The 16391-nt window shown below is 41.6% G+C and overlaps 1 protein-coding gene across 1 annotated transcript in view; it reads right to left on the bottom strand.

Annotated features, from left to right (window-relative positions):
- LOC134612201 (uncharacterized) overlaps positions 1-15852 on the bottom strand; it is a 46594-nt gene extending 30742 nt beyond the window's left edge. The window contains exon 1 of the mRNA XM_063456552.1: positions 15529-15852. Within this exon, the coding sequence (XP_063312622.1) occupies positions 15529-15852 (324 nt within the window). The remainder of the gene's footprint in view (positions 1-15528) is intronic.
- Positions 15853-16391: the final 539 nt, after the last annotated feature.

The raw sequence follows: 16391 nt of genomic DNA, 5'->3' as shown, positions 1-16391 counted from the left end.
TCTGACTGGACCTTGTTAAATACCTCTTTCAAATCCATATACTGTTGTGGAATTTGTGTGGTCAAGGGAGGTGTAACAGGAACATTAATGGTGCCAATAGGTTGTGGGATTTGTTTAAAGCAGACACCTTTGCATCTCTCACCCCAACTCACAATCTCTCCTTCAATCCAATCCAAACGTGGATTGTGTTTAAGGAGCCAAGGGAAACCGAGTATTATCGGAACTGTAGGTGAAGAGATAATTTGAAAGGTCATTTCTTCAGAATGGAGAACACCCACTGAAACAGTGATTGGCAGAGTTTCGTGTGTGATGAAAGGCTGGGTAAGAGGCCTCCCATCAATGGCCTCGACTGCTATAGGTTTCTCTTTATATCTTAAGGGCAGGAGATGTTTTGCAGAGAATTCTTTGTCTAGGAAATTCTCCGCTGCCCCAGAGTCAATCATAGCCTCACATTGAACCGTAGTGTTCTCGAAAGATAAGGTTACTTTGATAAGGAAACGGTTCTTAGTCAATTTAGGGGACATATACATCACACCTAAGGTCGGTCCCCGTACGTGCCTTAGGTGTGCAAGTTTTCCGGCCGAACCGGGCATGACGACCTTAGATGCCCCTTCTTGCCACAATACATACATAACCCCTCGTTACGTCTGTGTTGTCTCTCTGCCTCAGTGAGTTTAGCACTACCCAATTGCATGGGTTCAGGTTCTGGAAGAGGCGTTTGGCTACTCACCACTGGGTTAGAGAAACGAGGGGCTATGGACAAATTAGAGCGTCTGTTACGTTGTTTGTTTTTCTCTCTCTCTCTGAGCCGGTTGTCAATGTCTATCATGTAGGCAATAAACTCGTTAAGACTAACCGGAAGGTCTCTAGCTGCAGTCTCATCGTGTATATTCTCAGCTAAACCTTCAGAGAAAGCAGCCACCAGACCGCTATTGGTCCAATCAACCTCAGACGCTAATGTCCTGAACTCTATAGCATAATCGGCTACAGAACGACTGCCTTGCTTGATTCGCATAAGGGCTTTGGCAGCGTTCTTCTCCCTGCCTTTAGGTTCAAATGTAGCTTTAAAGGCCGTAAGAAAAGTATTGTAATCACGGGCTACTGCGTCACCACTTTCCCATAAGGGATTAGCCCAGGTCAAAGCTTTTCCAGTTAATTGGTTCATCAGATAGCCTATTTTTGATCTATCTGTTGGAAATGAACCTGGGGAGGCCTCAAAGTGGTATTCAATTTGGTTTAAAAAACCTCTGAATTCCTTAGAATCACCTCCATAGCGGGGGGGCGGTGACAAGGTTATGGACGGTGGTTTATGTGGTACGGGAACCACTACAGGTGGCGGAACCACAGGTGGTACCGGAGGGACCTCTAAATAGGCAGTCCTCTGGAGCAAGGTCTGAAATGCCTGGGCAAATTGGTCTAACCTGTGGTCCATATCCTCCACCCTACTCTCACATGCGATCATATGCTTGCATAGTTCTGCAGGATCCATGTCCATGTCGTAATGTCACGACTAGTAATGTGGTCCAGCACGCAGAAACTATGTAAACATATACATAAGTAAGAAAAGGAAAATAATAGGAAAGAGCGTAAACCGGTCCTTAGAATGGCCGGACTAATACGCTAGAGACAGAGAATGGTCAAAGGGAAAGCCGAGGTCAAGGAAGCCAGAAAATACTCAATACCGATTAAACAAGCCAAGTCAGGGAAACCAGAGATCAGAATAACCAGGGAAACGCCAAGGATCAGGATACCAGGAAATCAGAAACACGAGAATAGCACTTTCAGGACACCAGGAAACTGAAACCACGACATGGCAAAGTAATGGGGAAAGCTAGGGGTTTAAATACCCCTCTCTAGGCTATGATTGGTCAGAGGGCGACCTCTGACCCCAAAACGTGCGTGTGCGTTGACGTCGTGACGTCACGCACACGTTGGTATAATTCTCGGGGGCGGGGCTATCAATAGACGCGACCACGCGGTCGGCGCCATCTTGGATCTGGGCGCGATGCCCGGAAGAACTATGTGCGCGGTTCCCGGCTCGCCGACGAGCAGGTAAGCTCGTGTAGTCGGAGCGGTCGGGCACGACCGTGAGGCTCGGCGGGCCGGTGACCGCAACAGTTTGAGGGGATTTTGGTATTGTGTGGGTTCGTGGCACCGGAGATTCGCCCCTAGAAGCTGGAGCACCTCTTTTCTGCGACCTCTCGGCTCAGCGGTCAGGCCCCGCCCCCCTCAAATTCCTTTTAATCCATACCCGAAATAATTGATTCTCTGGGATTTGCCTGCGGAGTCTTATTCATTAAATCAATTTGTTCAGACATGGAATAAAATTAATTTGATTCGAACAAACCATCAGAAACAAATTTTTACAAAAAGTCTAGTGTTTACCCTGGCACTTTCTTATTAAATGGAGGGGGCTGATATTTTTTTTACGGGTTGGACTTTCTCACATCTGTTTTGCTTTTGATCCAATGGAAGGTCAAAAAAAAAAAAAAAAGTTTGAAGCTCTTTGTGCAACAAACTAGGAACCAATTGCTTCTTGACCCCAGATTGAGAGCCGGATCTCTCCTTGGAACAAGAAGCGGTTACCCCACAAATTAGAAATGATATCCATGAATATTATGTTTTTGTACTTATTCATGCAGTTGTTGTTTAAACATCTACACAGACTCTGATAAAACCACCTCTTTAGACTGAGAGTTATACATCCTTATTGCTCTTACTGTAAATAAAACCCTTTCCTAAATCTCCTTTCTTCAAGTCTAAATGTGTGACATGTGTATAGTCCTGTCTATGAATAGATTTCCAGACAATGGTTTGTATTGGTCCCAAATATATTTGTATAATGCTATCATATGCTGTTTTTCTAAACTAAAGAGATTTATATTTGTTAACCTTTCTTCATAACTAAAATGTTCCATTCCTTATTCATTTTGTAGCTCGCTTCTGCACTTTTTCTAATGCCCCATGATATTTGTAACGAACGCTGGTATTTCAGATACCCGTTCGTTCGTTTTCTCCTGAACTGCTAGAGGCTGAGTGATTTATAGCTCGCAGTTCAGGTGTTGATTTCAACGTTCTCCAGAGGAAATACAGCATACAAGTAAATTCACCAAGCAAATCAGATGGATACTCAAACATCAGCCTAGACTAGATGAAGGGTACAACAGGAATTAATTTATTCATGCCAACTGGCTGGTTTTTGTACAAGTCCTTGTGCACGGGGTTTACAGTGACATATTCCATGGGCATTCCCCACTGGACCTGAGAGGGGACTATGGCAAAGTAAATACTGTAAATACACTGGCTCTCAGGTCCAGGACACTCCCACATAAAATAGGATAATCCTTCCCCTGTGTTTGGGGATAATTCTGTCAAGGATTGTACTAAACTCAATTATCTCCAGGCACAAAAAAAAACACACATTTCCACAAAACCCCAAAAGTACCTCAAAACCCACACATATCTCCTTATAACCCCGATCTGGGGAACCAACATATCCATAAATAACCCAGATCGGTTCGGGGGTTCGGGATTTCCATGGAGGTCATAATTTGACCGACCGCACACAAGATCTTATGCCTAAAACAGATCCACAGTTTCAGAGGTAGCGTTCGGTCCATTTCGGGAAGTCTAAAAACTGAACAAATTCACAAACTGTTCCCCTGGCTCATGGGTAGTGTTTGCTCCCCTAGTTTGTGGTAACAAACCTGCCGAATAGTGATCTCCTGGCTGGTTGGTGAAAAGAAGCAGTCATTTGCGAAGTTGACCATTGTTTGAGAAGTCGAGTGTCCGATTTTAGTTCCAGACACTCGACGACCAAGTCCCGCTGCCCCTTTTATGCGACAAGATGGCCGCCATTTTCTCCAGCATATGGCGTTCGGCCATATGAATGGCGGCCACACAGAGAGAGCACTTAATCTGCGTTTTTCCTTTGTAGTTAATGAACCAGGGGGGTGGTCGGTGTTCAGTAGTTTTATCTACCGAACGAGAAAAATCAAAGTTAACAAACGAAATGGGTGGTTTCTTCACAATATTCTTCTTTAAAACAGGTGCCCAAAAATGCACAGCATATTCCATGTGTGTTCTTTCAAGAGATTTATAAAGAGGCAACATTATATTTTCATTTGAGGATTAATGCTCCTTTTTATACATGCAAATTACTGGCCTCAGCAAATGCTAAATGACATTACACATTGTTGCCTTGTTTGTTGTCTATAACAATTCCAAGATCCTTCTCATGTGTTGTAATTCACTACCGTTTAGGGTGTAAGTTCCTTCTCCATTCTTTACACCAAAGTGCATAATTTACTCTTCCATTTGACAACCCAGTTGCCAAATAAATCTAAATCCATCTGCAGCAAAGTAATACCCTGCCCATATTGTTACTTTACAGCAGGACTGCCCAAAAGGTAGATCCCCAAATATTTCAATACTACAGCTTCCAGCATGCTTTGTAATTTTAAAGGCATGCAATGCATTATGGAAGTTGTAGTTCTACAACATCTGTTGATCTACCTTTTGGGCACCCCTGCTTTATAGAGTTTTGTGTCATCTGGAAACACTGAAACATGACTTTTGTTTGCCTGTTTCAAGATAATTTATAAACATGTTAAATAGAAGTGGTCCCAGAACAGAACCATGATGGACACCACTTACCACTTTTGTCCACTTGCAAATTAACGAATGACAACTCTCTGTACTCTATTTTTAAGTCAATGTTCTACCCAAGAGCATGATTTTTCATCTACACCGATTTCTTTTAGTTTGAACACTAACCTACGGTGTGAGACCATATTGAATGCCTTGGCAAAATCCAAGTAGCTCAATCCACTACAAAACCCTGATCTATACTTCTACTTACTTCTTCGTAGAATGCAATTCAGTTAGTTTGACATGACCTATGTTTCATGAAATCATGCAGATTTTTGCTAATAATAATGTTCTTCCCAATTAATTCCTCAATATTATCCCTTAATAACCCTTCAAATATTTCCCAGCCACAGACATTAAGCTCACAGATCTATAATTTCCAGGCAAAAAAAGTGTGCCTTTTTGATTATAGGAACCACACCTGCCTTCTTTAAATCCTCTGGTACAATTCCTGAAACTAAATAATACTGAAAGATTAAAAACAGAGGTTCACTTATTTCCACACTTAGCTCCTTAAGTACTTGTAGGTGAACACCTTCAGGCCCTTTGTATACATTAACTTTCTTTAGTTGTTGCAGCACCTTGTCTTGAGTCATCCACTCACAATGTTTCCTGCAGGTTTTTTGCAATCAATCATTTGCATATCTCTTGCTATAGTTTCTTCCTTAATAAATACTGTGGAAAAATAGTTATCTTCATTAACTAACACACTCTGTTCTCTGTTTTCAGTTTATTTACACTTTCATTGTTTTTGTTGGTTTTGCTCTCTTTGTCTATAATTTTCTCTTTCTAGTTATTGACTTTCTTTTATCACATGTAGGATGCCTCTGATTTGTTTCATTTAAATGCCCCTTTCTTGTTTTTAATTTCTACGTTTACCTTACCCCTAGAACACATTGGTTTCCATTTGTTTATTTTATATGTATTACCCAATGGTACATACTGAGAAGTGTACCTTTCTAATGTTTGTTTGAAGATATTTCATTTATTCTAAGTGTGTTTTTTTCACTAAAAAGTTTATGCCAGCCAATATGCTGTAAAGCTGCCCTTATCGTATTGAAATTTACATTTTTAAAATTATATTATATAAGTATACACCATGTACATTTGCTCCCCACTAGAATGTTTGTCAAAAGATCAACCTTTTTTGTTTTAACGTAACATGAAGGTTTAATTTAACAGGTTCAAAAACCTGATTCCCCTTGCTGGTTTACTAGTCCCTCTATCACAAGTTATGTCCGGGTAAACATGTTACCCAGATATGCAGCTTTCCCAATTTCCTCTAATGACTGTTCTTGCTCACCAATAACAACATGGTTTATAACATATTCCAGCCAATAACTGATTTCCCTTCTTTTGCCCCAAGCAGGTATCTACCCATAAAGCTTCCACAATTTCCTCATCACATTCCACTTGCTTAAGATTTGGATTTAATTCATGGTTGACATACACACATAACCCACCACCTTTCCTGTTTTTCTATCCTTAATTAAATTAAATTTACCTGCCCAGTGATGTGTCTCGTTCCACCATGTTTCTTTTATGCCTGTAATGTCATATTGCTTAGTTTACACTATTGCCTCTAGTTCCCCCATTTTGTTATTTAGGTTGCTTGCATTATGAAGCATACATTTAATATTATCATGAGTCACTTGTACTTTATGTGACTTTTTGTATTACTATTACATACCTCCTCTGTTCTGATCTTGCCCCTCCCGCATCTCCCCACCCTTTTGTACTGAGCTAAAGCCAATCTCCTTTCTGTCCTTTTTCCATTTTGTAGATTTCTATGTCCCTTCCCCTACAGCTAGTTTAAAATTTCCCCTAACCTTCTAGCCATCCTGTCCCACAGCACAGCATACCATCTCCCATTTAGGTGCATTCCATCACACTTAAAGATTTTACCAAAGTGCAAAATCAGCCCAGTGCTTTAAAAAGTCAAAATCTTCCTTCCTACACCATGACCTCCTTAATCTCCTGCTACCTTTCTAATGAAGCGCACCGCACAGGGAATATCTCAGAAAATACCACCTTGGAGGTCCTTTTCTTCAGTTCACTTCCCAATTCCTTGAACTCATGCTTTAGGATCCTTCATTTTTCTTTGAGTTTGTCATTGGTACTAACGTGGACCATGACAGCCAGGTCAACCCCAGCCCCTCCTAGTAATCCATCCACTCTGTAGGCAACATGCCAGACCCAAACTACTGGGAAACAGCAAATTTTCCGGTTGAGACGGTCAGAGTGGCAGATTATCCTATCTACTCTTTTAATTATAGAGTCCCCTACCATTTGTAGGGGTTACTTGATTGTTAATGTCTTTTATCAGTAAAACAGGGTAGTCATGTGCAACATACTAACTGCAAGGATATTTTTAGCAAGAGTTACAAAGGGTCTCTCTTCTTCTTCCTCCTTTATCTCATTAATAAGTGGGGGGAAAATTGTTTTTGCTAATATAGGTCAACAATTCAACATTTTATTGTATATGATTATAATAGAGTGGTTGGAAGAAATGTGACTTTTTAGGTGTAGGCTATAATAGTACAAAGCAAACAGTAATAGTACATAGCAAACATTTCACAACCCACATGTTCACAGTCTACTCAATCAAACATTACCAACACTGGCCTGAGCATTCACAGATTGTCCGTAGGATTCACAGTTTCCCCTAAGAATTGCCACACTGCCCAAATTATTTACACACAATATTCACAATTGAAAGACTACCCTCAGAATGAAAACATTATATGATTATAAACATTCTGGAGAATTTCATTTTTGCCTTATTCATTCATAGCTGTCCAGTTTCAAAAGCAACAATAGGCTGCAAGCATTGGGCTAAGCCACGCAAATCAAAAGCACTCTATTATTAGAAATCCAGATTTGTATGAATTGTTTGGAAGTAAAACTTTAATAGTATCTAAGCAGCAACAGAGGTAGAACTTTGTGTGTTGAGTCAGCCATGTTTTTTTTGTTTTTTTTAAAAGGTTGACAAAGACTCTATAATATCTACTATAATAAACTAAGGTGTTTGTGTTGCTAAGAGTATCCCTTTAATAATAACCTACTGCTCCCACCCTAACAGATTCCCTCTTACATGAATTGCCTTAATAATGGAGTCAAGCAAATCATACTAAAATATCACAAGGTGCAGTTACTACAACATGAATGTGCATTAATAAGCCTCAGCACTCCATGAATATACGAACTATATTCTATAGAAGTAAAAGAGACAGATGCACCATAAACCATATAATGTAAACCTTTACATTACAGTAAAGGTCACAACATAAAACATACATAAACATACACACATAAAAGTCACTACAGCAGGTAAAAAAGTTTTTTTTGTCACTATCTCAGCGAAGGATCTCAGTCTTCAAAACTCATTGCAATGAAATACTATATACATACTGTAGGGTTGATCACACCAAGCTTTATCACACTGCTAAGAATCCTCATGGTGATGGATTTGCAGGCTGTCTCCTTTCACTAATCACACAGTTCAGTCAAAAAAAGATCCTCCCTCCTCCAACCAATGCCCAGCCTCTCCTAATGACAACCACAAAATTATTATTGATTGTTTAATTTGATAATCTAAACATTTGCTACTTGATCAGCCCTTTAGAAACAAATAAAGTGACTCATGTCACGCAGAACATTTTTAAAGATGTTTTAGCCTTCACAAATTATTGTTCAGTGAATCAATTACCTAAGGCAAAAAGCGGATATATTTATTTCAACAAATAACAAAAGAGAAAACATACAATACATTACTGTGTCACTGCAAGAAATGTACACGTACATGCATAATGCTAAAAAAATATATTGATTTTCCAGTTTAACCTTTTCCTGTAGACTCTTCTGAATGGCATTCATTTTCCATCCAATATATCATAAAATAGTTCATATTTTCCATGTACAAAGTAAGGTATAAAGTTGTACAGTGTGAAATACAGAATTATTTCCTTAGCAATGAGTTTCCATAAATCACAATCCATGTGATTAATGATAGAACTAGTCATAGAAATGTACACAGGTTGTGTGTAAACATTTTTCTTATTTATAATTCTTTATTTTTGTGAGCATAGGAGTGACGAGCCCGGTCGAGGCTGCGATTCCTGCGACCACGGTATGTACGCCGCTGACTTGCGTGAGCCAAGACCAGCTTGTTTGGAGTTTAGGCAGTTAGTGTTGATAAACCGGAACTAGATGATTCTGTACTGAACCAGACAGTCTGTGTATTAATAGGCCAGAATAACCCCTCCCACAACTACAGGGCCATTTTTCTTTTCTTTTATATATAAACAAAGGGTATAGTATACAGCACACATGGCCAAATTGCAGCTCTTCAGACTGTCCATTGCGTCTCGCAACACTTTTCTTGGCCTTTGCTACCATAAGACGGCTCAGACGGCAATCTTAAGGTGCACCAGCCCAGGGAGCACAGTATCCAGCAGACCGCCAGGAGGAAACTGCACTGCACAGCGCTCCTCTCCAACCGGTCTCAGACTGTAGTGTGGTTGAGCTGCGGACTGAGGTGGAGTTGTTGTTTCTTGTCAGACCGGGTGGATGGAAACAAGCTCCTCTACCCTGGTCTGCGGCTTGGCTACGCTACATGGAGGAGGAAAGCTGGCACATGGGAGGGGCTGGGGGAATAAAACACATGGGGATACTGGGGGAATTCGACACATGTATGGAGGTGCTGGGGGGAATGAGACACATAGGGGACACTGGGGGAATTAGACACATGAATAGAGGTGCTGGGGGATGAGGCACAATTAAATATTGTTTTGTATTATGCTGAGACATGTTTGCCTAATCTGTTAATTATAAAAAATGAGGCTGCTTATACAGAAGTATACCTCAGTGATCAAATTACTGCATTAGTGACATAAGTACTTTTGCCATGACTTTTTTGCCAACTATTTTTTTTTTTTAATTCTTTATTTTAGTAGTGCATAGAAGGGATACAAACAGTTTACAACATGACATTAATAGATAATACAATCAGGTAAGTTGCATATACATAACAGGTCATGTTAGGAGGCTTGCACTTTTTTGTGTAAATCATTCAAGAGGTAAGAAATATAGACATGAGGAAAACATTGAGCAAAAATAATAGCAAGCGTGTTATTCATGTCAGGAAGAATTCTCAGTTTGGTAGTATAGTAAACAAGAGTGTATCGTCGCTTACGCTGAGGCCATTGTGAGATAATTACAGGAGAGTCCAAGCAATGCTACAAGGTTATCAACGACCTGGCTAGAGTGACCGCCAGCTCATCCATATATCTATACTAGGCAATATTCATGCTAGACAGTGTCAAACAAGTATTATCGGCAGAAAACTGAGATTAGTAAATCATAAACACAAATCGCATCAATATTAAGCTGTATAGCAACTCTTAAGAGCTAAGGAGCTTAATGTATGTTTAAATACGGGATTTAACCCCTTAAGGACCAAACTTCTGGAATAAAAGGGAATCATGACATGTCACACATGTCATGTGTCCTTAAGGGGTTAACAAAATGCCTAGACAGGATAACTCAGTGGTTTGCAGGGTCAGTCGGAGACAGGTCCAAGGAGATGGTCAGCGCAACCAGAGGGGATCCTCCAGTCCCATTCACCAGGAGTGGTCAGGAAGCAGCTCGCCATGTTTAGCAGTTCCCTCCTCGCTGTTTGTGTAAGGAGAGTTTTCTGTTTGGAGTCTCCCGGTGCTCTCTCCCCTCACCTCTTTGTTATGGGAGATGCGAGGGAGCCCCTCTGGATCGGAGATCGCCGGATCAGTGGTTGGTAAGTGGAGCTGTATGGCTCTTTCCTCCAGCCCTCTCCAGTGTGCAGGCCCCCAGAATCTCACTGTAAAACCCCCTCTGACTTTGGGTGCGTCTCTGCTGCCCTGTTCTGTCGGAGTTGAAGTTGCCGCCATCTTAGATGTGGTTGGCGGTCGTGTTTGGCCCAGTAGAGTAGTGTGCCGGCGGGGACCGGGATGACCCCCCTGGTCCAGAGGGGGGGGGGTAACGGGACCAGCCAGCTACTCAGGCAATCAGCTTGTGGCAGCCGGGAGGAGAGCCCCGGCAGCGGCCGTCCACTTCGCTCTCCCTCCGAGTAGGCCGCGGTCCCTGAAGCCTCGTGTACCTCCCAGGGGGCCCAAAACTCCCGGTCTCAGGGTCCGTCACCTCTCCCACAGCCGTAGGCATATCTTGTGGTCGCTTTTTATCGGTATAGCTCTGCTTTCTGTAGCTTAAGAGGCACGATTTCTCGGGAGCCTCTCCTGCATGCGACCGGTTAGCATGGCGGTCCGGCCCCTCCCCGCCCTGACTTATTTTTTCGGTATTGTTTTCCACTGTTATACAAAAAAAGAGAAATCAAGAGAACAACATTAAGAAGTGAGAACAAAATCAATAATTATTTTTTCAAACTTTCTTTTATTGGTGCATAGTGACTATGCCTCAATAAAAGAAAGATTGACAAAAAAAAATATTGATTATTTTCTCACTAATTAATTTTGTTCTCTTGATCTCTGTTTTTCTATTTCTAATAAATCATATAAATAAGAATTATAATTCAAATATTTCCATGAACATTGCAACATTCCACTATTCTTTCCAACTATCACACTGATATTTTAGAGATACTGAGAGAGAGTGTGTGCGTGTGTGTGTCTCTCTCTCTATCTCGCTCTCTTCTGGACAGCGATCTCTGATGTCCCACCTGGAATCCCAACTTGGGAGTCACAGCCCCTAGTGCTCCTATCACAACTTGGACTACTACTGCCTCATTTTCCACATCCTTTCTAGCTCTTCTTTCAGTCCTTGCTATTTGCCAATCTTCTCATGTTCTTTCTTTTTGATGTTATGGTTACTGGGTACTGCCACATCCACCACTACTGCAGTCTTCCATTCCTTGTCTACCACCACAATGTCAGGTTGGTTGGCCAGTACTTGCTTGTCCGTCTGGATCTGAAAGTCCCACAGGATCTTAGCCCTGCCATTCTCTCTCAACTACCCTTTGTGGTATATCCCATCTGGACTTAGGCAGGTCCAGCCCATATTCTGTGCAGATGTCTCGGTACACAATCCCAGCAACTTGGTTGTGCCTCTCAGTGTATGCTGTTCCTGCTAACATCTTGCAACCGGCCACGTTAATTCCAAATGTGTAGTGTATATATACATGCACATATATATACACAGGTGATACTTGAAAAATTAGAATATTGTGCAAAAGTTAATTTATTTCAGTAATGCAACATAAAAGGGGAAACTAATATATGAGATAGACGCATTACATGCAAAGCAAGATAGTTCAAGTCGTGATTTGTCATAAGTGCAATGATTATGGTTTACAGCTCATGAAAACCCCAAATCCACAATCTCAGTAAATTAGAATATTGTGAAAAGGTGCAATATTCTAGGCTCACAGTGTACCACTCTAATCAGCTAAGTGAGCCATAACACCTGCAAAGGGTTTCTGAGCCTTTAATGGGTCTCTCAGTCTGGTTCAGTAGGAATCACAATCATGGGGAAGACTGCTGACCTGACAGTTGTGCAGAAAACCATCATTAACACACTCCATAAGGAGGGAGAGCCTCAAAATGTAATTGCGAAGGAAGTTGGATGTTCCCAAAGTGCTGTATCAAAGCACATTAATAGAAAGTTATGTGGAAGGGAAAAGTGTGGAAGAAAAAGGTGCACAAGCAGCAGGGATGACCGCAGTCTGGAGAGGATTGTCAGGAAAAGGCCATTCAAATGTGTTGGGGACTTTCACAAGGAGTGGACTGAGGCTGGAGTCAGTGCATCAAGAGCCACCACACACAGACTGATCCTGGATCCTCTTGTCAAGCCGCTCCTGAACAACAAACAACGTAAGAAGCGTCTTACCTGGGCTAAAGAATAACAGACCTGGTCTGTTGCTCAGTGGTCCAAAGTCCTCTTTTCTGATGAGAGCAACTTTTGCATCTCATTTGGAAACCAAGGACCCAGAGTCTGGAGGAAGAATAGAGAGGCACACACTGCAAGATGCTTGAAGTCCAGTGTGAAGTTTCCACAGTCTGTGTTGATTTGGGGAGCCATGTCATCTGCTGGTGTTGGTCCACTGTGCTTCATTAAGTCCAGCTTCAACGCAGCCGTCTACCAGGAGATTTTGGAACACTTCATGCTTCCTTCCGCAGACAAGCTATATGGGGATGCTGACTTCATTTTCCAGCAGGACTTGGCACCTGCCCACACTGCCAAAAGCACCAAAGCCTGCCTGCTTCAATGACCGTGGGATTACTGTGCTTTATTGACCAGCAAACTCGCCTGACCTGAACTCCAGAGAGAATCTATGGGGCATTGCCAAGAGAAAGATGAGACATGAAACCCGACCAATGCAGAAGAGCTGAAGGCCGCTATTGAAGCATCTTGGTCTTCCATAACACCTCAGCAGTGCCACAAGTTGATAGCTTCCATGCCACGCCGCATTGAGGCAGTAATTGGCAGTAATTGATGCAAACGGGACCCAAACCAAGTACTGAGTCCATATGGATGCTTATACTTTTCAGAGGTCCGATATTGTTCTATGTACATGCCTTGTTTTATTGATTGCATGTAATATTCTAATTTACTGAGATTGTTTTCATGAGCTGTAAGCCATAATCATCGCACTTATGACAAATCACGGCTTGAACTATCTTGCTTTGCATGTAATACGTCTATCTCATATATTAGTTTTCCCTTTTACGTTGCATTACTGAAATATATATATATACACACATACATACACACACACACACGCCCCTACAGTTAGGTCCATAAATATATGAAAATGGATAATTGTGGCTCCGTACACCAACACAATGGATTTAAAATTAAATAACCAAGATACAGTTGAAGTGAAGACTTTTAGCTCTAGTTCATGGGGTTGAACAAAAATATTTTACGAAACGTTTAGGAATTGCAACCATTTTCATACACCGTCCCCTTATTTCAGGGGCTCAAATTTAATTGGACAAATTGGCACAATCATAAATAAAATGTTAATTTTGAATGCTTTGTCAAGAATCCTTTGCAGGCAATGACTGCTTGAAGTCTGGAATGCATGGACTTTACCAAACGCTGGGTTTCCTCCTTTATGATGCTCAGGGCCGGTGCTAGGATTTTTAGTTACACAGGCGAAGATGCATTTTGGCGCCCCCAACCCTCATTAAAAAAAAAAAAAAAAGCATCTTCACCTGTGTATCTTTCCTCCCAAGCCACAGGCACACAGGCATCATTTTTCAGTCACACAGTCAAAGTCATACAGGTACACTGTCATACAGAGACAGAAATAATCATACAGAGACATACAGACACATACAAGCAGAGACATACATGCATACAGAGACATGCAGGCATATAAAGACATACATGCATACAGAGGCATACCGTCATACAAACACATACATACAGACAGGCATACAGAAGCATACATACAAAGACATTCAGGCACATACATACAGGCATAAAGAAACATACATACAGAGACATACAGGCATGCAGACACATACATACAGGCATACAAAGACATACATGCATACAGAGGCATACAAAGACATACATGCATACAGAGGCATACCGTCATACAGACACATACATACATACAGAAACATTCATACAAAGACATACAGGCGTACAGAGACACACAGACACACACACACACACGTACATACAGAGACATAAAGGCATACAGTTACATACATGCATACAGAGACATATATACAGACATTCATAGACAAACATACATCCAGTTACATACATGCATACAGAGACATACAGAAACATACGTACAAGACATAAAGGCATATAGACACATACATACATACAGAGGCATACCGTCATACAGATACATACATACATACAGACAGGCATACAGAAACTTACATACAAAGACATTCAGGCACATACATACAGACACATACATACATACAGAAACATGCATACAAAGACATACAGACACATACATACAAACATACAGAAACATAAAGACATACAGTTACATACATGAATACAGAGACATATATACAGACATTCAGAGACAAACATACATCCAGTTACATACAAACATACATCCAGTTACATACAAACATACATACAAAATTACATACTTACATCTGTTAAAGCGTGTCCCTGGGGTGCGTGCTGTCCGGCTCCTTGGAGTCCTGTCCTGCAGCGCAGCCTCATCACTGTGCGCCAGCCGTGCTGTGTGATCCACAGGGAACAGGGATATGATGTCATATCCCCGCCCCCTCCACACAGCCTGCAGCAGACAGCAGGGTAGGAGGGGGCGGGCGGAGGCTGGGATCTGCGGGTGGAACGATAAGGGCTGCGCTCGGCCACACTACAACTATTAACCGGCTGGAAGGGAGCACAGTGCGCTTCCCTCCTTCCGGTCAGCCTGATTTTGCGCCCCCAGGGCCGGTGTGCCCTAAGGTGGCCGCCTGGGCCACCTTATGGTAGCGCCGGCCCTGATGATGCTTTGCCAGGCCTTTACTGCAGCTGTCTTCAGTTGTTTGTTCGTGGGTCTTTCTGCCTTAAGTTTTGTCTTCAGCAAGTGAAATGCATGCTCGATCAGGTTGAGTTCAGGTGATTGTCTCAGCCATTGAGGAATATTCCACTTCTTTGCCTTAAAAACTCCTGGATTGCTTTCCCAGTATGTTGTGGTTCATTGTCCATCAGTAAAGTGAAGCGCTGGCTAATCAACTTCACTGAATTTGTCTGAATCTTAGCAGATATTATGTCCCAATACCCTTCAGAATTTATCTGGCTGTTTCTGTATTCTGGCACATCAGCAATAAACACTAGTGACCAAGTGCCATTGGAAGCCATGCATGCCCATGCCATCACATTGCCTGCACTGTGTTTTACAGGTGAGGTGGTATGCTTCAGGTCATGAACTGCTCCAAGCCTTCTCCGTACTACCCCACTGCCCCCCATATTCTGGTACAGGTTGATCTTAGTTTTAACTGTCCAAAGAATGCGGTTCCAGTACTGAGCTGGCATTTTTAGATGTTTTGGGGCAAAGTTTAATCTGGCCTTTCTATTCTTGAGGTTTATGAATGGTTTGCTGAAGCCTCTGTATTTCCTCTTGTGAAGTCTTCTCTTGATGGTAGACTTGGATAATGAAAATACTTCCACCTGTAGAGTGTTCTTCTCCTGGCTGGATGTTGTGAAGGGGTTTTCCTTTACCATTGAAAGTATTCTACTATCATCCACCACTGTTTCTCATGGACATCCAGTCCTTTTTGAGTTGCAGAGCTCATCAGTTTTCTTTATTTCTCAGAATGCACCACACTGTTGATTTGGTCACTCCTAATGTTTCTACTATCTCTCTGATGGATATTTTTTTGCATCCTAAGAATGACTTGCTTCGAGTTACATTGATGTAGGGGGATTGTTGTGGGTTCACATCAACGGCTTCCAAATGCAAATACCTCACCTGGAATCAACTCAAGATATTTTACCTGCTTAATTGATGATGAAATAACAAAAGGAATAGCCCACATTTGTCCATGAAACAGCTTCTGAGTCAATTGTCTAATTACTGTTGGTCATATTAAATGAACCTAAACCCTTCCTACTATTTGGATGTGAATAACTTCAAAATAAAACTGATAGACTGCCATTTAACCCCATATTCATTAGTTAACTGTAACTGATTTTGGTAAACAGCTGACATAACAAAACTTATACCAGTGTCCAAATATTTCCGGACCTAACTGTGTTATTTT

The sequence above is a fragment of the Pelobates fuscus genome, chromosome 5, assembly GCF_036172605.1.
Source record: "Pelobates fuscus isolate aPelFus1 chromosome 5, aPelFus1.pri, whole genome shotgun sequence".
In the NCBI taxonomy this organism is placed as follows: domain Eukaryota; kingdom Metazoa; phylum Chordata; class Amphibia; order Anura; family Pelobatidae; genus Pelobates; species Pelobates fuscus.
This window is presented reverse-complemented; position numbering and strand designations above follow the sequence as displayed.